Genomic DNA, 26,673 nt, shown 5'->3' with positions numbered 1-26,673 from the left:
CACAAGCTGGACCAACTATTATCTATTGCGACAACAAATCAACAATAGCAATAGTAAAAAATCCAGTCCATCATCAAAGAGCAAAACACATAGCCATTAAATATCACTTCATTCGAGATGAAGAGACAACTAAACAAATACGACTCGAGTACTACCCAATAGAAGACCAAATTGCAGATATATTTACGAAGGCATTACCAAGACCAAGATTTGAACTACTGCGCTCAATGCTTGGAGTTACCGAATTTGCATTAAGGAGGAGTATTAAAGTGTCACTACAAAAAAGAAGGGCATTACCGAAGGCCAGAAGCCCTCGGAAACAGCCCAAAACCGTCGGTAAAAGGTAATTACCGAAGGCTTATCGACGGCCAAAGAGCCCTCGGTAAATCCCTTGTCGCTAACATTTACCGAGGGCTTTTGCCCTTTGGTAATTACCGAGGGCCAAAAGCCTTCGGTAATTACCGAGGGCCAAAAGCCCTCGGTAATTACCGAAGGGCAAAAGCCTTCGGTAATTTCCGAAGAGCGAATTTTCTGTTGTCCAGTAACCAATTATGGTGCAGTTTATGATTTGCTTTAGTGCTAATTTCGTGTGATTTTTTATTACTCTCCTGCATTGTGGTGCAGTTTATGAAATTTTTCATGACATCAAGTCAAACTAACCACTGATATTTCTATTGGAGAAGGATAATTGAAAAGGAGATATCAAATTATATTGCATAATATGTTTGTAGTCTTTTACATAAGATACTTGTTGCCACAACACTACAACACTACAAGTTTTCACATCTCAGTACATAGGAAAAAAATTTAAATTCTAAGAGCAAATACAAACGAGAACTAATAATAAAGACTATCCAAGTTCAAGCGGCATGATGAAGCAGACTTTGATCAAGGTGCCACACACCTGCAAACCATAAAGTATAAATGTAAGTAGAAGTCATAGGTATTGGGAGAAAATTACCATATTGCTGGAAATGTACATTTTTTTCATCCAATATGAGAAGTAACGGTATAAATATTACCAATATATCTATAATATGATATTATATAAAAAGTTATTAAGTCGAGAAATACAGAATTGTCAAAAAAAAAATGTTTAATTTTTTAAAGACAATATAATTTAAAAACACTGTAATTTAAACATGATGGGAGATTTATAAAATAAAGGATAAAATTAGAATTTTTAAGTGTACTGATGCATGCCAGAAGAAATTATGGAAACGCAGGAAGCTGTTGGATATAACATTTGCTTACTGTCAAATATTCAAAGGAAATTAAAACTCTTTAGAGTTCAAGATTTACTAATTGTTCACTTTACAATTATATTTATTTACAATGTACAATAAGTTTATTATAAATTTATAGTTTTTAAAGACTACTTCAATAATGACAACGAAAAGAAACTAAAAAAGATCATAATCAGAAACAGTAGACACAAAGAATAACACAAAACTTGAAACACAAATAAAAGAAGCACTAGTGGAAAAATTACTTTTTATAACGTACAAAAATGATATTTTATATCGTAGTTACTGGGGATATAGTTCTGGGCGATATAGTAAGTCTGCGCATTTTATAACGTAGCAAAAATTTACGTTATAATATGTTCAACATATTATAACGTAGTTTCTGAAGTACGTTATAATATGCGCAGTTTATTATAACAAATTCTTCATTTGTCCGTTACAATAGGTGGAAGATATTATAACGTAGAAAATTTTGTACGTTATAATATGTTATATATTATTACGTATATATTATTGTACGTTATAATATGTATATCATACATTGCTTAGTACGTTATAATAAATGTTTTTAAAAAAAATTGATTATTAAATTTGACATCCATTGAAATTATAATAATATTCCTCTATTATCATCTCATCCAATCCATTTATAATAAATATAGCTTTAAATAAACAAATTTATTGAAACTAACAAAATAGAATTCATATCAAATATTAAATAGTCTAATATTTAATACATCATTTATACATGAAACTATATATTAAATCCAAATATTACATTAATGTACATACACTATTTAAGTGTAGCCAAGTTTCTACTTTAACACTTAAAATAAAAGAAGCCCAGCTCTGGTTGAAACATGAGTGTTGTCTCCTGTAGGACCATCTCTTGCCAAGCCAAAATCCGAAAGCTTTGGGTTGAAATCCTACATATATCATAGTTCTACTCTTTCAGAATGAAGACATACATGCAAACAACAGGTGTTGTTTTCTTCACAAATTCACAAGCCAAACTTTCAGTGTTAAATACCGAATCAAGTAGGATGTTGGCTGCCTTTAAATCACGATATATAACATTTCTATCCAGGGTATGTAAAAATGTTAATCCTCTTGCAACAGCAACTGCAATGTTGATCCGGATAGTCCAGGGAATAGGTTGAACACCTTCTGCAGAAATATAAAACCAAAATTAAGGTATTATGAATCAGGAGGAAACTATGGTTCAGTTCAAAAACAACTATGTTGAACATAAGGGTGTAAATACTAAACAAGTCAGAAGTTATGTTAGGGTCTAAATTAGACCTCAACTGCTTATTAAAAATCAAGGTTTAGACTTTTTAAAAAGCTTGTTTATGTATAAAGACTAAGTTTCTTGAGACTCTGCAAAATGTCTATTATACTTGATAGGTTGGTCTGGTTATATATATATAACATTACATTATACAAATAATATATAAAAATATATACCACAATATACTAATATAAAAACCTAATTACCAATAATGATTTTTTGAAGGCCAATCTAGACTTATAGGCTTATAGATCTTATATAAAAGAGGTCATGCAAGTAGGTTTTGAGGTTAAGCCGAGCGTTCAAACAAGCAAAGTTATGACTTTAACATTGACATATAATAGACAATCAGATCAGACTCAGATTTTGCAATTATGAATTAGACCAGGTTTAAGATTACCAAAGTTTGGCTTAATCTCATTCTAACCCCTTTGTACATTAGTATTCAAATGGCTTAATGGAGACTAAACTCAAACTAGAACAGATTAGGTTCAGGTCTACAACCAAAGCTTAGTCTTGCCTATTTCAACCCCTTTGTACAATGGTACCCAATGCATCATTTCAGACTAAATATGTTGAAGAGTAAATGCACTACTTACTTCTAAATAAATGATTTTCCAAACTTCCTTTATGCATAAACTCATAAACTAGAAGCCTGTTTTTTCCATCTGAGTAGTAACCAATAAGTTTCACCAGATTTTCATGGTGAAGCTGGCTTAGATAATTGACTTCTGCCTGCAAACATAATGGGCAGAAAATGAGTCAAGGCTTACCAACACCAAGAAGTTATACAACAGTTTAAGAGTTTGTGTAGGACTTGGACATACCAGCCATTCTCTGTGTCCTTGAAAACTTTCTGGTTTAAGGTTTTTGATGGCCACAACAACTCCAGTCCCTGGTCTTGTGGGAGCATAAGTGTTCTCATCTATCCATCCCTTGTATACAAACCCAAACCCTCCTTCTCCAATCAAGTTTTCTTGCCTGAAGTTCTTAGTGGCCTCTTTTAGTTCATTGAAGGTGAAGGACTTTAGGTTACTGGAGATGCGTTTGTCAACATTTGATCCTAAAGTTTTTAAAGGAGCTTTTCCTTCAGTAGATTTTGAGGTCTCTTTTGTCTTACTTCGAGACTTTGAGCCTCCTGAGAGTAAATGAAATGCAAGTTACAATCAGCCACTACAGTAACTTCTCTATTTCTGTACAGAAGATTGTACTATTATGCGTAAATTAATCTGAAACACTGTCTAAATATTAATTTGGCACACATGTATATACGCAAATATTGTCACTTCTTTGAGAGAGATGAAATCAAAGAGTTGAAAGGCAACTAAGAATGTTAGTTCACACCAGTCACTGCTTCTAAGAAGAAATAAAAGGCGAAAATCATTCAACATTATTTAGAACCTGAATCAAAGCGATGAAACCTCACAATTTCCATCATTTTCATACCAATACCTACACAATCTAGAGGCTTACATTTAAGTTAACAAAAAGACAAAAGAATCCATCCAGTTCTACGAAACCAAGGCCTTGAGAACACGAAAAAACAAGAAAACAGAACAAGAAGGTTCATAGAAAAATAGCTAGTCCAGTAATCTTCCAGGTTACAGCCTGTGAACTATTGTTTTAACTCTTACCCTTTGGAAACCATCGCCTTCTTCTTCTTCTCTCCGTGTAATCCAAAGACACAAAAATGGAACCATCCACCATGACAAAACAAATATCAAAATTCAAAGCATCAAAGCAGAAGAAAAACAAATCAAGGCTTATTTATATTTTGCACTAAAGAAAAATGAGGGCAAACACACACACACACGATTAAAACAACCAAATTAAAACTGACCAAAGAAACTTGTGGAAGACACATGAGCCACTGGTTTTCTGCAGCTGTTTCCAATGATCAAAGTTTTAATCTTTTGTGTCAGAGGAGAGAACAACACCAATGGCGAACAGGGTACGAATGAAAAGATCTCCACCAAACGAAACACAATCCCCACCAATCTAAGAAATTAGTGAAATTAATAGAAGAAAAACATAACAAATTAGGGAAAAACATAAAACCTACTTGGTTAGACTTCAGAGATTTCGAGGAAGAGGCAACGGAGCCACTGCGTGAGAGGAAAGAGGCAGCGGAGCGTGAGAGGAAAGAGGCAGCGGAGCCACTGCGTGAGAGGAATGAGAGTGAGAGGGATAGTGAAGAGAGGAATGAGACGAAGAGCCACTGCGTGAGAGGAATGAGAGTGAGAACGTGAAGAGAGCAATGAGACGAAGAGGAAGAGAGGAATGAGAGTGAGAGGGAACGTGAAGAGAGGAATGAGAGTGAGAGAGATAGTGAGATATTATATCTGATTTCTAAAAATCCGATATAATACATTAATAATAGGTTTTCAATTTATTTACAAGTTTGCCACCGCTTTTCATATTATAACTGATTTTTAAAACTACGTTATAATATGTTTTAAACTTATTTACAAGTTTGCCACCGCGTCTCATATTATAACTGATTTTAAAAACTACGTTATAATATCTCTCTATTATGATGGATAATTTTTATCCGTCATAATAGGTTTGTTATAAAATGTCATTTTTGTACTAGTGAAGGTACAGAGACAGGGCTCACAACTTTCTCAATGCTTGAAAAATGTTGCATCCTGTTTGATAGAATTTTCTTGAATGAGTGAAGCCATAGTTGTTCCCTGCAATTGTTGAGACAATCAGCACTTTTGTTCTAATGACGAAAAAAGTAATCACGAAAGTAATAATAACTACAAATTACAACCTCTACAACATCCACGACAACCCAACCAAGGTGGACAATGAACTTCTTGCAGCTACATGCACAACAATTGATCCTCCCATGCTTCAATAATGAAACAAATTTTGATCAATGACTTATAATAATAATATACAACAAAGTGAAATGTAATTTATACATGTGGAAAACTGCTCATGCTCAGTACACCAAATATATTCATAGGAAAAAAATTCAAAGAAAATAAGTGAAAAATAAAGGCAAGTGGTGCAGACCCAAAAATTTAAAAATAAACACAAATATCTGCAAATGTGAAATTAAAGGGGTAATACAAAACAATTATACAAAATATCCTTGTAATCATGCCACATTACAGTCTTATAACAAATGCATTATGGTTATGAGCTATGAAGCATGATGGACAGTGATTAAAGGATGATAACTCTGGTCAGGTGTAGTAAAGCTATGGTGAAGAGGCAGGTAGCAAATATCAGGGAAAAATGTATGACCTTTGACACTTACGGATTTCCTGTATCGAACAGAGTACATAAGGTTCTTCTTTAATCAACTTAGTAGCATATAACTTGGTTTATTGAGCTTCAAATATTACTTCAGATTGAAGTTATAATTGTTTCAAAATCGTATAATTTTTTAAGCATCAAACTTACTTTAAGTTGAAGCCCCTATAACAAGAATCCAAGAAAATTAATTTAAGAAACATAATCACCTGTGACCGACAAGAATCATTGCTCCCACTTGCTGCATAACATAATAATCGTTGCTTTAGACCATATTCTTTTATTAAGCTGAAAACATAATGGCTGATATCGCAGGGTAAATGATTTACAACTTCATAGTTAATCATAAAAAGAATAAAAATATAGATTAGAACATGAAATGCATAAACTAGAAAAAAGTAATAACCTTTCCTATCAGGTATTACACTGATATATTGTTCTGCTAACTCCAACTGCTATTCCATTGAGGTATCACACTGTATATTGTTTTGCTAACTCCAACTGCTATTCTTATCAGGTTAACCATCATGATTGTGATTGGTGGTATCATAAGGGATATCCACTTCACAACATAGAGATCAGCAAACTCATCATCTACATCATCCCCACCAGATTTTTATGTCAAGGTGAAAGAGATGTCAATCCCTACTATCACTTTGAGCAAACCCTGCAGTACTGCAGCTAGATGTGCACTTGTTCCTCCAATCAACCAAAACTGCTCGTTTCTCCACCACTCTTCCAGCTCAATGCCGGACCACTTGATTTCAAGCACAGCCAGCATGCACAAAGTCACAGTGATGGTCAAGAGATAAACAAGGAAAGTGATGTTGAGAGTTTGAACAATGAATTGGCCTGAGAAGAGGGAGAGTGCAGGGAGGAAGCACTAGACTATAAGGAAAAAGGAAGTGAATGGATAGATTCCAACATTAAGGTATGCAATCGGTTGGAGAAACTTCATTCTTGGGCTAGCTAGAAATCATTGTTTCTTGAGAAGAATATTTCAACCGACCCAGTTGCCCATCTTAGGACTTGATGTAGTCTGTCAGTGAGATTTATGGGAGTTGTGCCACGGAATGCATCACGCTTGGTAACACAATAAACTGATTTCCATCCTCTATTGTGCATCCTGTAGCCAATAACGACATCCTCAGTAACTGATCCATAGATCCATCCGACACGCTGTCCCCATTCAGTTTTATCCTCGTACCAGCAAGAGATCACACTGATGGCCTCTACCACGGTTGATGCATCAAGAAGCTCACGTGGTATGGTGAAGGCGCCAGGAGGGCGCCCCTCCAACAAGTCCCTCAACCAAGTTCCTTCAAGTTCTGAGCACACCGTCCAGAGGTCGCCACAACACCGTCGTCACGCTGCGACCACCACCTTCGAACAACCCCCTCGGAATAATGTAATCCCTCAACCACCACCCTCCTCACCGGCACTATCCTAACGTCGACACAGCAATTGCAGCAAAAAAGGGGTTAATTTTGATTTCAGAACGACAGAGGAAGGTGCTTGGGGGTTCTGAGGTGAGAGACGAAAAATTGGGGGAAAGCTTCTCTGGAAACTAAAATTTGGAGAATGGGAGAGGGAAATCCCAAATTTTCATTTCACTAGGTCGATGCTTGTACCGACGACCTATGGAGCCTTCGGTAAACTCAAAAAGCCTTCGGTAAACTCAAAAAGCCTTCGGTAATCAACCACTTACATGACCGTCGGTACATCCTTCGATAAATCAACTTTACCGAAGGCCTCAAAGGCCGTCGGTATTATTCCTTCGGAAATTAACGTTTTTCCTGTAGTGTGTAATGCAAATTCTAGAAGAATGTAGAAGCTCCTTAGATAGAAGAATTGAAATGTAATACAAGTTCTAGAATATTCTAGAAAAACCTAAGATATGAAGAAAAATCAAGAATATTCTACATAGGTAAAAATCTAGAACATTCCACATAAGTTGTGGCTAGTATGTTCTAGAATAATCTATGGGTCTATAAATACCCATGAACTCTACCATTTGATGTATGTAGCCAACATCTATCATTTGTATGAACCAACATCTACTACAACTAAAGACAACTACAACACTTCTTCCAACTACTACTTCTACATTCAACTATCTCTACATTTTCTCTATCCCATCAACTACTCCTTTCACAACCTTAAAATACTAATAGGGCCGTAATTATGTCACTCTTCTTCACCAAGTTAATTGGATCGTTTCAATCCTCCAGGATCCGCGCCACATCTGTCAGCAGAATTAGCTTCTCCGCACCAAGCATTGTAGCAATTCTCCATCAACAGTGTCGGCGTTAATGTTGTAGGATGTCCCCAAACTCGGCGGCGACGACCAAGGTAACGACCGAGAAGTGGCTGGTGCGATGAAGGAGCGAAGGACTGTGTGGTCAACTCTGGCAACCTCACAGATGAAGCCTAGATCGGCAGCCTGGGGTTGGGACGGGCGGTGAGGATGCAGCCATTGAGGCCGAAGAGACCTACAACGGTGGCCCTGGTTCATGGCGGCGCCACCATACTTGACGACTGTGGTTTTGCCACAAAATTTATGGATGAAGGGGAGCGATTCAAAGAGCATGTCGAATCGATAAATGGTTGAGTATGTGGTTATTTGTGGAGGTTGAACCAAGTTGACAACGACGTAAATGACATGGTGGTGGCGAAGGTGAGAGGAAGGGAAAGAGGGGTTACTAGGGGTGAGGGTGTGGTCAATGTGGGTTTTAGGGTTTGGTTAGGAGATTCTTGATTGGCATAGAATAAGAGTTTCTCCTGATTATCTTCTTCAGCAAAGTTTGCTTGATGTCTATTTTTACTACGACAATACTTCTCTATGTGACCAAACTTCTTGCAATACTTGCATTAAGGTTTTCCATGATGCCAACAATCTTTTTCCAAGTGACTTGTCTTTTTACATATGCCACATGGAGGATATTTTTCTTGACGAGTCATAGAGAAGCTTCTAGGATTTTCTTTATTTCTAGAAATTTCTTCTCTACTTTTATTTCCTTCATATTCTTTATTCTGACACCGTAATTTTAGTTTTGATTGAAAGGCATTTTCAACCGAGTCTTCTTCATGCCTTTTCAATCTTTGTTCATAAGCTTCAAGAGAGCCCATTAGTTGCGTGACTGACAATGTAGCCAAATCTTTTGTTTGTTCAATCGCGGTTGCGATTGCATCATACTTTTGGGGAATAGAAATTAAAATTTTCTCAACGATCTTTTTGTCAAGAATATTTTCCCCATAGGCTCTCATCTGACTAACTATTTCTTTTATTCTAGAATAGTAGTCTTTAATGGTCTCAAATTCTTTCATTCTTAATAATTCAAACTCTCGTCTTAGAGAATGAAGTTTAATATTGCGTACCTCGTCACTTCCTTGAAACTCCTCTTGTATTGTGTTCCAAGCTTGTTTTGCACTTGTGGCACCAATTATCCTTGGAAAAATTGTGTCATCAACTGCTTGTTGAAGAACAAATAAAGCCCTTGAATCCTTCTGCTTGTTTTCTTTCAACTCCTTCTTTTGAGCTGCAGTAAGAGTAGAGGTGTCTTCTGGAATAGTGAATCCCTCTTCTATGATATCCCATAAATCTTGAGAGCAGAAGAATGTCTTCATTTTGACACTCCAAAAATCATAATTTTCTCCTTTGAAAATAGGTACTGGAATTGATGATGTTTGATTAGTAGTAGCCATTGTTGAGAATATATTTGGGAGTAGTAGAATGAGTTATAGTTTTGTTTGAGGTACTTGAAAATTTTATCTATGCCCAGTAGATGACCAAACGTAGCTCTGGTACCACTGTTAGTATTTTAAGGTTGTGAAAGGAGTAGTTGATGGGATAGAGAAAATGTAGAGATAGTTGAATGTAGAAGTAGTAGTTGGAAGAAGTGTTGTAGTTGTCTTTAGTTGTAGTAGATGTTGGTTCATACAAATGATAGATGTTGGCTACATACATCAAATGGTAGAGTTCATGGGTATTTATAGACCCATAGATTATTCTAGAACATACTAGCCACAACTTATGTGGAATGTTCTAGATTTTTACCTATGTAGAATATTCTTGATTTTTCTTCATATCTTAGGTTTTTCTAGAATATTCTAGAACTTGTATTACATTTCAATTCTTCTATCTAAGGAGCTTCTACATTCTTCTAGAATTTGCATTACACTTTAATAGGCCCGCTAACTGCTATAAGGCACTAGCTGAGGAATTTAGGGAGAAATTTTACAATACTTTGCTGCACTTTTTATTAATGCATATTTTGCATATTTGAAAATTGAGGAAACTTCATGCAACATAACAAGAATTCGAGTTGAAACCCCTTAAATCACACCTCATAGCTGCTAATGAATATTTTCATTGTGTTGCGGCTCCATTTGTCCATAATTTCACTGATTTTGATTTGAATACTCGAGTTGATTTTAGTGCTCCACCTATCTATGATTATTATAATGAGTCAGCTACTATTACTGAATTTAATATTCAAGCTTTTGAAATTGATGCAACTCTCACACTTGACACTTCTGACGGTTCTGATTTTAGTACTAGTGTAGATTTCAATGTTGATTTTCATACTAGTGCTCATACTAAATGTGTAGCTATTGAAGTTGACACAATTGTTCACTCTAAAACTGAATTTACACCTGATGCTTCTTATATTGACATATCTATGATTCTTATATTTACACATAATAAGTTTTATGTTGTTGATCATATGTGTTGTGATCTTATGAACTGACACTGTTGCTATTATTGATTTAACTGATATTTCTTCTCATTTTAATATTCTTGCTTCGGCATTTGTCATTGATTCTGTTAATGTACCTGTAGTCAGTAATGATTCGTGTTCATAATTAGGTGCATTTTTTGCTAATGTAGTTGATTCTAATTTTAAGAATAACAACTTTGCAGTGTTTGAGGATTTGAAAGTTTATGTTGCAGATTTGGATTTTAGTTTCTAATACTGCTCATATTCATGCGATACTGATTTCATTTTTGAAGTTTATCATATTGGAGCCGATACTCTTATTGTTTGGGATGCTGATAATTATGTTCTTTCTCTTCTATACATTTAGGCACCACTTATACTAGATTAAGTTTTGTTGCTGCTGCAGCAAAGTGCAAAGAAGAATCAACTGAACGCATGGGCAGATTAGTCAGAGTGGTTGAGCAGAAGAAAGCAAAGCGTCAAGTCAGCTTCAAATTTTTGTTTGTAGTAGTACATATTTGATACTTTCTTTAGCTGGTGTAATTAAGAATAATAAATAGAGAATAATAAATAGGATTATAGAAAGTAAATTGTACTATATCAAAATAACTTGGTAGATTTTCATCAGTTTTGGTGTTATAAGATTGTGAATATTATAAAATATTCACAGTATTTGGTGTTAGATTTTATAAGATTGTGAATATTATAAATTACCAAGTCGACTTTGGTGTTAGATTTTATAGTATTTGGTGAATATTATAAATCAAAATTTTAAGATTATTTATGCATTCTCACATTATACGACTTTATGAAGTCAAAGAAACTCCATCTGACATATATGTTGTTAGGGAGTATGTGAAATCTGGAGAGCTCTTTGATAACATAGTAGAGAAGGGTAGGTTGCAGGAAGATGAAGCTCGTAATTTTTTTTATTGATATTAATTTTATTTAGTTAATCAATAGTATTCATTAATATTAAATAAATAGGTGTTTCCTGCTTTCTGTTCCTTCTTTTTATTTTGAGTGTGAAAAGTACCCAGGCCTTGGTTATGTGGCTAATTTTCCTTGTGTTCAGTTCGTGTTTCTTTTTATTTTTATTTCTGCTATGTGCATTTTCTTTGTCCTTTAATCATTTTAATCTTCTGAAACTTTGCAAATACAAAGGTTGAATTTTGAGTTATTTATTGGTTGATTTTAATCATACTAATATAATTTATGTAGTAATTGATCTTTTAGAATCAGATAATCCAAAGAAAAATTTATTCTTTGAAATATATTATCACTAGTGATTTTTTTCCTCATTGTTTCATGTAGGGTGGGATATACACGCTTCCGAGTCATCTACCACCTAGTGCTATGAATTTGATACCAGGGATGCTTGTGGTTGATCCTATGAGGAGAATGACCATACCTGATATCCGTCAACACCCATGTTCCAAGCTCGTCTTCCACGTTATTTGAATGTCCCCCACCAGATACACTACAACAAGCCAAAAAGGTTTATTTTTATATCTTTATTTGTCATTCTCTTACCAACTTCATTTTCACTTTTCTTTATATTATAAATGGTTCATGAGAAATATAGTTGAGAGTACTATTTTTGAAGTGAAAATGGCTGGTTGGAAATTTTGAGTGATGTCACAGGTCTTAAGGGTTCTGGTATCTTTTCAACTTCTGTTTTCAAACTTTTAATCTTCACATTCATACACATTGGAACTTCTTGTGTGCATTAGTTGATGTATTATAATCACTTCAAATGATATGGTTTTTTAGATTGATAAGGAAACTCTTTAGGAAATGGTGAAGATGGAATTTGACAAGAATCAATTGATTGAATCCCTTCGGAACATGATACAAAATGAGGTTTGTACCTATGTCTTTCTCCTTCTTCGTTTGCGAGATTATCTCATACAACCATCCATATATTTCAGGAGAAACAAGACATTTTTTTGATGTTTGTGTGTATTATCAACTGTTCATGCTCTGTATCATTTGCATTATTTTTTCTTTCTGGTGTTTTCAGACATCTTCAAAAAGATTTATCCCTCTTACATATTTAATGGCAGCACCCCACCTAGTTTCATGGTTTATTCATTCTCAATTGTCAATTTTGCTGATTGCTAAATAAAATACCACTTTTAACATGTATAAAATTTCAACTAACCTAGCCAATAATTAAGGGCATGTCCAGTCAAAATTATGGCTAGTTCTTATGAGTTTGAATAAGGCAACCCTTCTGACATCAGTTACGTATGCAATTTTGCTTATAGATAATAGTATTATTCTCACTGTAACAATAACCAAGAAAATACGTAACATAATCTTCATTCTCAGCAGAAAAGGGTCACAGTTTATGGGTGAAGCTTATTTCATTCTTGTAATTCTTTTAAAAGTGTTTATGAGTAAATTGATCATAACAAGGTCTCTAATGCATATTTTCCTTGTTCCTATTTAGTATGATTAAAAACTCTTGATTATTTTTTACTTTTGTAGAAAGAGACAGATTAATAGACCTAAGCTGTCAGACCTCATTAAAAACGCACCCAAAACCATTCTGAGCGGACGCTAGGTGTCAAGCAAAGGAAATCTGGAAATCAGAAAGTGGGAGACAGGTGTGGGCAGCAAAGTGGTCGTTCGTCCTTGACGGTGGTAGCAAATCTTAGTTTTTCAAAACTCACGCCACTCTCTGTATGCAACCTCTCTTCCAAACTCTGAAACTTCATTTTTCTCCTCCTGCTCTCTAAAAGCTTTTCCTTCTCTCTACAAAACACTCACTTTCTCTTCTCCGATCACCACTCAGGAACCGTTGGAACACTCCCGACGTCAAGAGCTTCCAGTTGAACCGATCAGTTTTTGGTTCTGAAACTGGTAAGTCACTTTCTCTTTAGAACGTTCGTTCTTCTTACCCATGCGAACCAGATTCTTGGTTGCATGAATAGGTCACTTTGTTCTGAGTACTCTGTTTTTCCTGTTTGGTTTAGTTTGTAAGGGGTGATCGTTGAACTCTAAGATTTCAGTAGTGAGGAGATATATTTCTGCATTGTTGAACGTTCGGTCACGCTTAGAGGTAAGGGAATCTTATATAATTTAATTGTATGTTCATTTTTTTACGTTCGTTGATAATGAATGCATGTTTGTTGAGTGGCTGAATGTATGAGGTATGATTGTTGATATGTTTTGACTATATGAAGTATGATTATTTACTATGATATGGATGTTTGAGTTTATAAAAATAAATGTTGAGAGATGAATTGATATAAAGAATTCTAGTATGAAATTTCCCTATGAAAGTGTACGTTCGTCACTGAACGCTCCTTGACCGTTCGATTATTCTAGTGAACTTTGTTGGAATTGGATTCTTTCATTTGGGAAGAATCCTAATTGAGGACAAGCGTCTTCGTTTCGTAATACTGTGCATGAGCGTTCGGCCAAGCGTAGTTGTTCCTTGGTATTCGGTTATAAACTTAAGTATATCTATATGTATTTGTATATTTTCGTTTGTTTTTAAACACTACTAAAAATGGTATCTTATTATAATTATCAAGCCTTTCTCCTGTAAGTTTAGTAGTGCTCGGTCTTACACTAAGCGCTCGTACTGAGTAGTGCTCGGTCTTCCACCAAGTGCTCGGTCTTACACTAGGTACTCATTCTAATTTCTGAATAATATATATTTATATATAAGAACGTTCGTTCAAACTCAATAGGGTTTGCCCTTTTCTGTGCTCGGTCTTCGACTGACATTCTGAGTGTTCTTGATGTTTAACTCATTCAAAAGCTAAGTATATTTATTGACGTTCGGTTTATTCACCTTATTCAATTCTTTACCCTTATTTGAGGTTTTCACAGTGTCTGTCTTAAATTGGTTTCAGCCTAGAGTCTTAGTATTCGACCTAGGCCTATTAGTGTTCGGTCTAACTCAGGAGTCAGTTCATTCAATTGGCTCACCTACTAAATAAAATGTTTGATTCCTAATTGTTCTTGAGAACTATTATGTTAATCGCTCCCTTTCTTAAAACCAATGATTCTATCTCTCGGTTTTGATCTGTTTGGAACTGGAGACCCTTGGTCTTACTCCAAGCGTTCGGTCTGGTTTAAGGTTGATGTTTAACATTCGGTAATTGGTATCCTTAGTGATCTTTGTACGAAGGGTTTAATTGAGATTATTAATAATGAAAGATTAATAGAAAATGATATGGATGAAATGTTTTGGATTATGGACGAGCGTTCCGGGGAGGAATAGCTCATGAATGTATATTGGAATTTGTAAAGTATAAATGTGGGCATGCTAAGCTGGCGGTTCATCCTGATGTTCCGTGATTACTCGTCCTCACGTAGAGGGGGGTAAGTCATGTGTGGAAATGGCAAGAGCACTACAGGAAAAACAATTATTACCGACGGGTTATTACCGAAGGCCTTTTGGCCTTCGGTAAATGTAAGTTACCGAAGGCTTTTCCGAAGGCTTGTGTAACGTAACTTTACCGAAGGGTAATGGCCGTCTGTAATGGGCATGAGTGATTACCGAAGGCTAACGACCGTCGGTAAGTGAATAATGTATATGAAATTAGAAAGTGAGATATTTCCGAAGCCCTCATTTCGCGAAAACTCCTTCTTCCCCAATCTTCACATTCTCTGCCCTAACTTCATCGACGAACTCACTGGCTGGCTTGTGCAGAGAAATTCCCACCCTAACCACAATCGGGATACGCTTCTTCCCTACTCCTCCATTATAGGTGAAGTGTCCCATTCTCTTATCTCATTTTGTTTTCCTGTTACTGTTTTCGATTATGCGTCAATGGTTGAACCTTTATCCTTGTAGCATTTTGCAGTGTTCTGAGCTGAGGAAGGTGGTGGGTGGCTGAGTTGAAGGCTAGCATTGTCGAGGGAGGATACTGGACGACGCGGCATAGACGAGGCTTGAAGAACCAGGGCAGTGTCACTGCGTGACAAGCTCTTCCACTACTGCTTCAGAGGCTATTGAAGGGGCTACCGTCGAGGTAAGTTGTTATTTTCATTGATGAACTATAAAAGCTAAGAAGCATTTCTTCTGACTTTGTTCAATGTATGCTCTGAATTAGTTTGTGCAATATGATTTGTTATAGAAAAATTGTTCAAAGTTGGCATTTTGATTGCTAATGCATTTTTTAGAATTAGCCATTTTAAAACTAAAGCAAGCTAATATCAGTAGATTATGAAAACTGATAACAATTACTCAATGAGAGTAAAAAGCTACTGGTACACCTAAAAAGCCAATTCCATATAGCATAAGTAGCGAAAAATTCCATATATCTCTGTCCTATACCTATGGAAGGTGTTATATTCCTGTCAAGGTTAATGTATAGACCTATAGAAGGAAGCCTGTCCTACATGGACACTGATATCTCTGTCCTATACCTAATACCCATAACCTTATAAGTAAGTTGCACTGAATATAGTGCATTCAAACTTCATTTCAGTCACAACCTTTTTTATAGTCTTAGTTAATTAAAATGTAGATCAATCAAAACAACGATTGATGGTAGACATATTCTCCATCCTTGATGGAGGACTTATTCTCTCTAAAAAATAGTATATTCAGGATATCCTCCATTGAGCAAAGATGGATAATTCTAAGCCTCAACCCACTCGTATGATTTCAGGTTTAAAGGTCACTACCAAAGGTTTTTTGCATCTGTTTTTGATCCTTGTTTTTCTAAATCTAATATTGGTTCTTCACAATATATTAGTATTACCAAACCACAATTATCCTTTTCAATTAACAAAACAGAACAAAATCAATCACTCAGTTGTACTTTCTTTATACTCAAAGACATTAGCTTTAATCAATGCTGGGTTTAAAAATAAGATATTTTTGTCAAAGTTTACATTTTCTTTACGTTTAAAACAACCTTTCCTAGAAAAAAGACATTTTAAACAATTGAAGAGTTAACTTGAAATAGAAATAGCAGGAAAGAAAAATGTCTATAATTTGACAGAATGTCAACAGTATAATTTACTCAAAAATGTTACCTTGGAGTGGTTTGGGATGAGTTCTTTCAAAGCATCAAATTTACTACTCAAATCCACCTCCTTTTTCTCTCAGTAGTGGTACTGGTAAACTGGTTGGTCCTTCCCCCCCCTCTAATTTTCCCGACATCTTGAGTGAACTCCACCACCCCATTTCCAAAATCTTGGTAGGCAATTCCACTGCCTTGTATGACACCCCCTCCTCCAAAGGCAAAATCATTTCCAAGAGCTGGGGGAGGTGCTTGCAGGTTGAGATGCAAGAAAGGGTCATAGGAAACAGATGAGAGCATAGTGCTGTCTGCTGTTCCCATAGGGCCAGAGAGTTTTGGAAGATTGGTGCTTTGGTTTTCAAAGGTCATTGGCAAGTGGAGAAGGCTGAGGAGATCTGGTGTTGGTGTGGAATAAGGAAATTGGTGATGATGGTGACCCCTCTCAAGTGCGGAGGAGTGAGTGGGGAAAGAATAAAGCTCCTCACATGAACCATGGTTGTTCACCACTTGCACAAACTGGGGGTTCAAGTTATTAACTTGATTGTATGAGTTTTGTTGAGGGTGTGCAATGATTTCCATTGCAACAGTAGAAGCATCTTCTCCACTGGAAGATGTGTAGGTTACATTGCAATATTAAAAACAACAATCCCTTTCCTAGACAATGCCTTATGCATGAGGTACCTACAAGAAAGCAAGAATGTGACACTGTTTTGCCAATCTGCATAATTCGACCATGGGATTATGTTCACCAGTACATGGATCATTTAACATTTAATTTGCATGATTGAGAACAATGGTGAACGTAGATCCACTAGGATGAACTTAATGAGGCAGAGTGTTTTAGTTGCACAATTGTAGGAGAAATTTGGGATTGCTCTTGAGTTTAATTGTATACTGTGAGTTGCACTGCAACAATAATCACTGCATAATATGAATATAGGTAGTTGCATGTGTTGGTCTTGAATCTTGTTGTACTAGACTTAGGTTCACCAGTAAGTTTAAAGTAATACTCACATGAACAAGACTCTTAGAATCTTTCAGTTGTGTCTGTCAATTTAAACTGGTACTTGTTCCAGTGCATTGATTTGGATTTGGAAAGTGATGCCTAATCCCTTATAGCCTATGTACTTCCAATCACTCAAATGTTTCTAAAAATGGACTGCACCTCAAAGTCTTTAGAACACCACTATTTCAGACATAAATTAGCACCAAAGCAGATAAAAAACTGGACCAGAAATGTACAAGGACAACAATTTGAAGAGTATAAGAGGGTCCTTTAAGGACTCCAAAATATATTTTCTCTCGGTTTTTAATTTGCCTTCAACAACTGAAGTGAATTTTGTTCCACTTCCCAAGTTTGTCCAACATTAAAAAAAGTTTACAGTGTTTCCAAATTGGTTGTTTGAATAGAACACAAAGGAAGGTTTAGGTTCAGATGACCTCTTGGCTTGTAGCTTTGGCTAACAAGAATACTCAAAAACAAATTCAAAGAATAAATAATTATGTTATTGGCCGCTACTGCTACAGTGTAGTTTGTGGTCCAAATTCCTTGTGTAAAGCAAGATGCATGTGATCATATCAGCATGGTTTTGGACCACCTAATCAAAGTGAATTCAACACTCAAAATGAATGTAAACAGTTTTGGCTTTTCAAATCATAAAGGTTTGTTATCTGTTTAGAAACTGTCCACATATCACTCTCTCTTATTGCCAAAGATTAGCCACACAAAGGTCATAAAAATGAGTGTTCTCTCTGCTGTTTAGTGCACTGGATTAGGCAAAATGGATTTTTCAGCACTTGGTCAATCTTTCTTTCTCTTTCAATCAGTGTCCTACATTAGTGATATGTAGAGCCTAATTTTCTTCTCACTACACCAGAACCTGTATGTATGTAAACACAAGTACACAAAACAACAAAGAAAGAAAGATTACAATTAAAAGGTTATGTGATATACAACAGTAAAGTACAAACAACCTCTAATATACGTAGATGATTCAAAGTTTAAACTTATTATGATGCTACTTCAAAACAGATTGAGAAACACTATTTTGGTAACATTGAAGCTACTGGATTGAACCACAAAGTCTTCACAGTATTAAAAAATCACAGGAAATTAGCACCAAAGCAGAGAAAAAACTGCACCATAATTGGTTATGGACAACAAAAAATTTTAGAATTCAAATTGACAACTTGGATGGCCAAAGATTGAATAGGCAATTAAGTAAACTTTAGAAACGAAGTAGGCACTGAAATGTAACCTAGGAAATGCTCTATATCATATTAATAAAGAAAATAAACATAAATCAAGTTGATTCAAACTCAATTCAAAAATTGCTTATCATTTTAGGTAACTCTATATCAGTGTATGTTGAGTCATACTTGAACCAACCTTCATTTCCCTCTCCATGTTTGACGACTGAATTAGTAAAATCAAATTTAATTTGTTTGAGAAAGTTTTTGAACACTAACCTTTTTCACGTTTTATTCTCACATAGTATATATGTATATATCTTAAAGAAAAGAAGTTTATTGAATAGGAAATGGGCTAAGCATATGTTTATTTAAATCAAACGACCTTAGCTAGATTTCATCAATATAGTTGAACAAGAAAAATGATTTAAGATGGCCTGATAAAACAAGTCTACAGGACTTTGTTTTCTTATTTTTAATTGTTCACACTTTAGAAAAGTTTAAAAAAGGAAGAAAGAATTAAAATTAAAGTCTTATGCACCTCATTGGGTCATAGTTTGGTTTATATGAAAATTTTCTTTCTAAACCATCACTTTTTGAGTTAAATTGGAAGTGGAGTATTGATTTTGAGCTGCAAGCTGTTTATAACTCATTTTAGAGTTTAAACACAAATAAAATCATCAAACAAAGTTGCTTGAACATTGAGCTGTGTGTTTAAATCTCTTCCATACGTGTTTTAGTATCGAACCACCCAACTAGGGACTTTCTCTAGTGCATAATTTTTTTGGAACCTACTATTTGATTAATTTCTTTGGGCAAAAGTTGTCCAAATTGAAAGAATTTGGTTTGTTGAATTCTGGTGCAGTATGATAAATTTGTTTGGTGATGTTTTAGTTGGTTATTGTTATTCCTTTTTGGATACTATTAGGTAATGCTTAAACTGTTGCTATGGTTATTAAATTAATGGAACAATATCTAATGAATAACCTTAAATACACTTCTATTTGATGTCTTAGGTGAGTTTTTAAAGCAATTGTGGCCAGAAGGGGAGGAAGAGAGTCTACAAAGAAGACTTGATCAGGAAAGGATAACAAAGGCGAAGGTACGGTCACCTAAACTGAAATTGCATGATTATATGTGATATGTTATTTTCATTCTTGTTTCATGAATTTGATGTTGTTATAAAATGTTGTGAATGTCCACTTTGAATGTTAAGTTATGTTGAATGGAGTTTATGATACTGTATACATTGAGTTTTGTCATACTTTGTTTTGAATTGTTTGAATTTGATTGTGAAATATGTAAGAGTTTTTAGACTTAGAACCTAGAAAAAAGTGTTGGAAATCCCATGTAAGAACAAATTATAGTGTATGAGTGTGAGTGAAATCTTCCACTATGAGCAGCCATTATGGAACGTAAGCCTCCTACTATGCCTTCTTTACTAATAAAAATTAGTTTTATCAACAAAAGAAGAGTAGAGTTTCTACTTTTCCATAGAAATCTCGCCTGTTTCATTTCTCTTGGTAATTGAGCAAAATAAAAAAGAGATAACAGAGAAAATTAAAGATGAGATATGAGATACCAATAAAGGAGAAAGGAGATGATACATTTATTTTATCCAAATTCATGTTATCTAAGATGGAAAAGTACATGAATTCCCATTATTTTAGTCCCCAACAATAGAGACACATACAGTAGTACACACAAACATTCCTATTGATGACAGTAACTAAACAGAAACAAATTGAATACTAGAATGCCAGATGAATTGGAATCTGTTCCTGGAATCTTGAAGTGGTTTTTTGTTCGTAATTAAGCTGCACCATGGTGTCATATGTTGCTCTGGCCGTCTAATCACTAGAGATAGCATTCCTGAACTGAACCCAATAAATCCCTGCACTGCCACTGACCTGGAATCTCAAGTAGATTTCACCACTTGGAGGGTTGCTATAGTCAAACATTGCCCCAAAGGCCCTGCGCAATGGCTTCCATTCTTGGCAGTCTTGCTTAAATTTCATTAGTTGCTATAGTCAAACACTGACAGGGTTGCTATAGTCAAACACTGACCTGGAATCTCAAGTAGATTTCATCAGTTTCCTTGTTTAAATTTTCTAAACCAAGTTGCCCTATTAGCAGTAGCTTATAGTTGTTCAACACCATAGACACACTTCATCCTCTTGTCTTGCAGAGAAAGGAATTAATCCATATTGCTATATGAAATGCAAAGCAATCATATCAAATTAAAATGGGCTACAATCTCACCAAGTCTCTATGGTAGCAATCCATAAACACATCTTAAAGGTCAGCTAAAACTTACGGCAGATTCGAAATTGCAGCAAAACGAAATCAATTCATGATCATATAATAAACCAATGAAACCAAGAATAACAGTTTCAATTTGAAGCTAATAGAAGATACGTAGAAAAACATCATGTACATTCATAAACTAGAGAGTGAAAATATAATTTTTTGTGGTTTATAATGTTTGCATTTAGAAATAAGAAAACACAGAGAAGTTAAATTATAACTAAATAAAAAAAAAAGCATTTGAAGGGAAGATAAGAAATAAAGATGTACCATGAGAGTGACAACCGGGTAAGGCCAAAGCAAATTGCCTCTCTCCACCCACGACAAACTTCAGAAGCTATGATCACCGTTTGATCATCAACAAGTGACAAAATTTGCATCAAAAGCTCCACTGGAATATCTTTCCAATCAGTGATCACCCCAGCTTTCAAGTTCACTCCTCTCCCACTATTTTCACCACCACCAACCATCATAAGCTTCCCAAAACTGAAGTTCAACACCCCAGTTCTCAAACCCTCCTTGCCAACCATTTCCATCAAAGCCATATAAACTTTGCCCTTGCTTTTACAAACAAAGTAGCAGTGATGCCACACAAGAAACAAGGTTAAGACAACAAATTCTAGAACCTTGGAATGGCCCTTGCTTCAGTGCAAACAAAATAATAACCACAAACCATAAATTTAGTTAACGGCCACAAGTTACTACTAGAGAAAGATAACAACAATCATAGCAACTAACAATCAACAGATCAGATTTTGAGTAATTTTTTTCCTTTTGTTTTTTACAAGTACCATCTTTCAAAAGACCAAATGTGGATCCTCTCCTATAAAAAATTTCATTCTTAATTCACCTGTTATAAAAAACTAACCCAAATACTTCAAATCGTAAGATAAAGGACCAAACTAACTATACAAAAAAAAACAAAAAGTTGATCAAAAGAAAACCTTAACCTTTTTAAAATATAAAGCAGCAACGAGAGATGAAAAAACGTAGCTAATTACAAACTCACACTACAAAAACAACATAAATCTTAAACTTTGGCAACTTCAACCTAAAATTAGACCTAATGTAACCTTAATTTAACTAATGTGAACATCCTAACATGTCTAGAGTAGTGAAATGGACCTAGTAAACTATTCAAAAGCAAAGAATTCCATAAACCACAAATCGTAGTATATATCCATGCTTTTCTCAGATATTTGATTGCCTAAATTATGTTGATGTGTATATGGTATGTTCATTTACATTGTCTTTCATTTGTTAGGCTATAACTTGATTAAGTTAAGTAGTCATTTAAAAACCTATGGTACTACACACATTCTCAAAGCAATGAGAAGGGTAAAAATACACTAAACACTTAGAACCTACACAATATTTGCAAGTACTCTAGACAAGAGAACTTCAGTAGTAATAAGTTGTCTCCTCCAACTTTAATACACAACCCCTTAGTATGTCTAAGGCATTTCTATACTGAGGACTTCTCTTCACTTCCATGTTCGACTTGAGTAGTAATAGGTTTATTACTTATGTCACATGAAGTGTTGCTGTTTTGGCTAAGTTTTTATTTGTTTGGGTTGTCACAGAACATGGCCCATTTTCCCAACCATCGTGGATGGATGTACGACCGTTGTTATAGTGGAAGGAGAGGTTTGAAGGAATCTTTTGTCATCGGAGTTGAAGAGTTCGTGGAGACGGCCTGACGATATCAATATTATGCTCTTGATGGAGGGATTCGATGTCCATGCATCAAATGCAAATGTACAAGGATTCTGAAAGATGAAGTCGTCAAAGTTCACCTTTACCAAAAAGGGTTCATGCCTAATTACACGGTCTGGACATTTCATGGTGAAGAAATTCCTTCGACCTCCACTGCAGCTGTAAAACGGCTTGCATCAGGTTCGAATACTATTCTACATACATCTGAGATAGATCAATTTGCCTATATGCAAGAGATGGTCGACAATGCTCTTCGTCACCATGCTGAAGAAGCAGACGATAGTCATGATGAAGAGCCTCCAAATGAAATGACGCAGAGGTTTTACAATTTACTTACAGAGGCAAATCTACCTGTATTTGAAGGTTCATCTGAGTCAAAATTGTCAGTGTGCATGACTCATGGCTGGCAAATCTAATTAGAACGTTCCCATTCAAGCAGTGGACTTCTATACAAAATTGATGTTAGATTTGACACCACCAAACAATTTGATGCCGAAGAATTATTACCAAGCCAAAAAATGTGTTTCAAAGTTGGGATTGGATGTCAAGAAGATTGATTGTTGTGTTAATGGATGTATGTTATTCTATGACAATGACAGTGGCAAAAATGATGCATTGTTGGTTGAATGCAAGTTTTGTGGCTCACCTCGATATCATACAATGCATGTTGGACGGAGGCAAAAAAAACCAATTCCAATAAAGTCCATGTTCTACTTGCCTATAATTCCAAGATTACAAAGATTGTTTACTTCAATGCAAACATGACAACACATGACATGGCATGATGGTAACAAAACTCCGGGATTTTTGCGTCATCCTTCTGATAGTGAAGCTTGGAAGCACTTTAATCGTAAACATCCATCCTTTGCTAGCGAACCACGTAACGTTAGACTCGGTCTATGCTCTGATGGGTTTACACCGTACATTCAGGCGTCTGCATCACCATATTCATGCTGGCCCGTGATAGTTACCCCCTGAGATGTGTATGACAAAGCCTTACATGTTTCTATCGTGTATAATACCAGGTCCATCTAATCCCAAATCATTGATTGATGTTTATTTGGAACCTTTGATTGATGATTTGAAGAAGTTATGGAATGGTGTTTGCACGTATGACGTTTCAAGGAAGCAAAATTTCCTTATGAGGGCAGCCTTGATGTGGACTATTAATGACTTCCCAGCGTATGGCATGTTATCTGGTTGGAGCACGCATGGTCGATTAGCTTGTCCACATTGCATGGAACATACAAAGTCATTCCAATTGAGTTATGGTCGGAAAAGTAGTTGGTTTGACTGCCATCGATGGTTCTTGCCCATTGATCACCCCTTTAGAAGAAACAAAAAGGCATTTCGCAAAGGGCAAGTTGAAACGGATATGGCCCCGCCAAAGTTGACTGGATCACACGTTTCGAGAAGAGTGAAAGACTATCCAAAAGTCACTGAATCTGGTCAGAATAGGATAGAAGGGTTTGGAGAATGGCATAATTGGACTAAAAGAAGCATCTTCTGGGATCTTCCCTATTGGAAAGAAAACTTGCTAAGACACAACCTCGATGTCATGCACACAGAAAAGAATTTCTTTGGCAATGTCTTCAACACAGTTATGAATGTTATAGGTAAAACAAAAGATAATGAGAAAGCAAGAAAAGATTTACCTTTGTATTGTGGATGAAAAGACTTAGAGTTGAAGGCACAAGGTAACGGCCGATTATTTAAACCAAAAGCAAATTACACCATTTCAAAAGACGAGGCAAGAATAGTGTGTGGATGGATCAAGGAGCTTAGAATGCCAGATGGATATGCTTCTAACTTGTCCAGATGTGCCAATGTTCAGAACGGTACTATTCAAGGGTTGAAGAGTCATGATTGTCATGTATTCATGGAGACTTTAATCCCTCTTGCGTTCAGTTGTTTGCCAATGCACGTGTTAAATCCACTGATAGAGATCAGTAACTTCTTTAAAGATTTGTGTTGCATGACACTAAAGGAGAATTCCCTTAAAAAGATGGATGAAAATATTCCAATTATTCTGTGCAAATTAGAAAGAATATTCCCTCCTGCATTCTTTGATTCAATGGAGCATATTCCAATTCATCTTGCATATGAAGCTTGGCTTGGGGGACCTGTGCAATACAGGTGGATGTATCCATTTGAAAGGTTTATGGGAGAATCTAAACGTTCAGTTAAAAATAAAGCTAGAGTAGAAGGCTCAATTTGTGCAGCTTACTTGCACAGAGAGACAACGTATTTTTGTTCACATTATTTCAAAAACTTCATGTTGTCCCCCACTCATGTCAGAAATGAAATGCAATGGCAAGTTGAACCACGTGAAGGTGCATTATCAGTGTTCCGACAATCAGGCCGTCACGCAGGGAAAGAATTCACTCATTGGTTAACTGATGCTGAATTCAACTCTACTCATGTCCATGTCTTAATCAATTGTAGTGAAGTGAAGTCGTACCTTGAGTATGTCATCATCCATCTCTTATCTTTCAAACGGTTGAATTATTATTCACTAATGAATTTCATTTGTTCCAGCTCATTTGTTGTGGCTGAGCAAGTCGCAAAAGGAAATACTTCTGCACGAATACACTCAGAGTTTCCCCATTTATTTAGAACTCAGGTCCGTACTTTTTCCTACATTTAGAGCAAGGTTAATTTGACTCTTGCTTTTATAATTTTGTTAGTACCTTTGTAGGTTTTTAATCAGGCATTAACTCCCACGGTTCAAGAGTTAAGACATCTGTCGAATTGGCCAATGAGATGTGTCAAAGAATGGCACACTTACTTCACCAATGGTTACAAATTCCATACACATGAATGGTCTAAAGGAAAGAAAACATCAAATTGTGGTGTGTATGTGAAGGGCCTAACAGAGGGTTGTTATGATGACTTCTATGGCATCATTCATAAAATATATGAGTTAGAGTACAACAACACTACTTCTCCAAATAGAGTAGTTCTTTTTTATTGTGAATGGTTTGATCCTTCTAGAGCTGGTACTAGAGTCGATCCACGCTTTAATATTGTTGAACTCAACCAGAGATTAAGATATGGACCGTTTGATCCTTTCATTCTACCAACTAATGTCAGACAGGTTTATTATGTGCCATATCCACCATTCCGTAATATTGACAAGCGTGGTTGGGCCGTAGCAATACAAACCAAGCCTAGAGGTCGCATTGACTCAAATGAGGTTGAGGAAGATATTGCCTACCAACTTGACCAAATGTCACAACCACAAGAAGTTATTGAAGTTGAACGTATAACCGCATTGGTCGACACTGATGGTGATGGAGATGAATTACAAGCAACAATACAAGGTGATGAAGAACAAGAAGAAGAGGAAGAAGAAGAACAACAAGAAGAAGAAGACGAACAAGAAGATGATGATGATGATGATGATGACGATGATGAAGAAGAAGACGAAGATGATGATGATAAAGACGATGATGAAGAAGAAGATGAAGATGAAGATCATGATGACGACGATTGAATGTTTGACATCCATTGTAGCAAATTGAACTATCATTTCAATAGAGTTATCTAAAATACCATGTTAAAAGTTGTATGCAATTATTTATACATTTACTTTAAAAACCATTGATCCTTACTTAATCATTTCTATTTTTTCGCTTTATTTGTAACCATTTCAATGCAGTAATGACAGGACAAGGTTCAGAACGTCCTGATAAAGGAAAGGGGGTAGCAAGGCCTAAAAAGAGGCAACGGCAGGCACCAAAGTATGTACTTAGGGTGCCTACTAGACTACCTACCACTGTTGCCGACAGTACATCACCTGTGGGGCCTCCTCCTACCCCTACAGTACAGCCTCCTACGCCTGCTGTAGACCCTACTCCTACCCCTACAACAGACCCTCTTCCTCCTCCTGTAATTATAACCCCCACTCCTCCACCTGTGGTTATAACCCCCACTCCTCC

General features: G+C 35.8%; 1 protein-coding gene, 1 long non-coding RNA gene and 2 pseudogenes across 3 annotated transcripts; 1 reads left to right on the top strand and 3 right to left on the bottom strand.

Annotated features, from left to right (window-relative positions):
- Positions 1-706: 706 nt before the first annotated feature.
- LOC148200563 (uncharacterized) lies at positions 707-5,552 on the bottom strand. Of its 2 annotated transcripts, none has more exons than XR_015785801.1 (3): positions 5,315-5,552; positions 5,156-5,231; positions 707-904 (listed from the first exon to the last, which is right to left on the bottom strand). It is a non-coding gene; the product is annotated as an uncharacterized LOC148200563 (long non-coding RNA). The 2 variants fall into 2 exon arrangements; XR_015785802.1 differs by having other exon boundaries at positions 5,159-5,231.
- LOC148200564 (putative serine/threonine-protein kinase PBL2) lies at positions 2,075-4,591 on the bottom strand (annotated as a pseudogene).
- Positions 5,553-6,247: 695 nt separating the features above from the next.
- Positions 6,248-7,030, bottom strand: LOC148200562 (cellulose synthase-like protein D3 pseudogene; annotated as a pseudogene).
- An 18,460-nt stretch (positions 7,031-25,490) lies between these two features.
- On the top strand, positions 25,491-26,228 carry LOC148200561 (uncharacterized). The gene has a single exon (XM_088113278.1). It carries the CDS (start codon positions 25,491-25,493, stop codon positions 26,226-26,228), a length of 738 nt encoding a protein of 245 aa, XP_087969404.1.
- The last annotated feature ends 445 nt before the right edge of the window (positions 26,229-26,673 follow it).

Source organism: Vigna umbellata, chromosome 4 (assembly GCF_029865625.1).
Source record: "Vigna umbellata cultivar VRB3 chromosome 4, Vumbellata_1.0, whole genome shotgun sequence".
Lineage (NCBI taxonomy): Eukaryota > Viridiplantae > Streptophyta > Magnoliopsida > Fabales > Fabaceae > Vigna > Vigna umbellata.
Note: the sequence above shows the minus strand (reverse complement) of the source record. Positions and strands in the feature narration are given on the sequence as shown.